This window comes from Olea europaea, unplaced genomic scaffold (assembly GCF_002742605.1).
Source record: "Olea europaea var. sylvestris unplaced genomic scaffold, O_europaea_v1 scaffold33119, whole genome shotgun sequence".
NCBI lineage: Eukaryota > Viridiplantae > Streptophyta > Magnoliopsida > Lamiales > Oleaceae > Olea > Olea europaea.
In genome coordinates, this window is record NW_019252062.1 from 1 (window position 1) to 1,256 (window position 1,256).

The 1,256-nt window shown below is 36.4% G+C and overlaps 1 protein-coding gene across 1 annotated transcript; it reads left to right on the plus strand.

Moving 5' to 3' along the window:
* Positions 1-3: 3 nt before the first annotated feature.
* Positions 4-1,252, plus strand: LOC111385853 (amino acid permease 3-like; the record flags this gene model as incomplete). Its single annotated transcript, XM_023010282.1, has 3 exons — positions 4-73; positions 170-309; positions 815-1,252. Coding segments are annotated over 3 exons (648 nt in total), but the record flags the coding sequence as incomplete, so codon positions are not given.
* Between the last annotated feature and the right edge of the window lie 4 nt (positions 1,253-1,256).

Here is a 1,256-nt window from a genome sequence, read left to right on the forward strand (position 1 = left end):
TCAATTGTTGCAGCAGTTATGTCCTTTACTTACTCAAGTGTTGGACTAGGACTTGGAATTGCCAAAGTTGCAGGTAGGAAAAGAGAATCTCTAAACAATTTATAAATTTATTAATTTTTTTTTTTTTTGGGGTCAAATTTTGTTCTAAGATTTGTGCATTTTATTGCAGAAACTGGGAAAATTCGGGGAAGTCTTACAGGAATAAGCATTGGATATGTGACTCCAATGGAGAAAATATGGAGAAGTTTTCAAGCACTTGGAGCCATAGCTTTTGCTTATTCTTACTCCCTTATTCTTATTGAAATTCAGGTATAATTTCGCTTTCCTACGGTAATCCTCGTAACTGAGAGACGAGAGCTAGAGTCTAGATAAGGGAGCAAACCTAATCCCAATCGTGCGGAGAATATTAAGCAAAAGGAAACTAGAAAGACATATGAGCAAATATACAGATTTATAATGTTTCGCTCTCAATGTGATAACTGTAACGGAGATGAAAAATTATAATGGCGATCTCACACTACTGAAAAACGGCCACTATTAAATCATTTATTATTGGAATACTAGTGACACCTCGTACATATATGAATGTCCAATATAACCTATAGTATATAAAAATATCGCCATAAACAATGGATACTAGGCCTATTTAAGTCAATCCAGTAAAAGTATATAGTACTATTAGGCACCACATAATCCAACAGTAGTCATGATGATATCTATGTCGATCCATGTAATTTTGTAGCTAACATGTTGAGTATCCTCCTTCAGGAAAAAGTGTAGAAACTGATTTCAATTTCATCTGTTCCCATCACAGAATACAATAAAGTCACCACCATCAGAGTACAAAACAATGAAGAAGGCTACACTCTTAAGTGTAGTAGTAACAACCCTTTTCTACATGTTCTGTGGCTGTTTCGGCTATGCAGCATTTGGAGACTTGTCACCTGGAAATCTCCTAACAGGTTTCGGATTCTTCAACCCTTATTGGCTACTCGACATCGCGAATGCAGCCATAGTTATCCACCTTGTTGGTGCATACCAAGTTTACTGTCAACCCCTTTTCGCATTCGTTGAAAAAACAGCATCAAAACAATTTCCAGACAGTAAATTCATCACAAAAGAAGTCGAAATCCCAATTCCCGGCTTTAAGTCCTTCAAACTCAACCTTTTTCGTTTAGTTTGGCGAACGGTATTCGTTATCATAACAACTATAATCTCAATGCTTATGCCATTCTTCAACGACATTGTTGGGATTC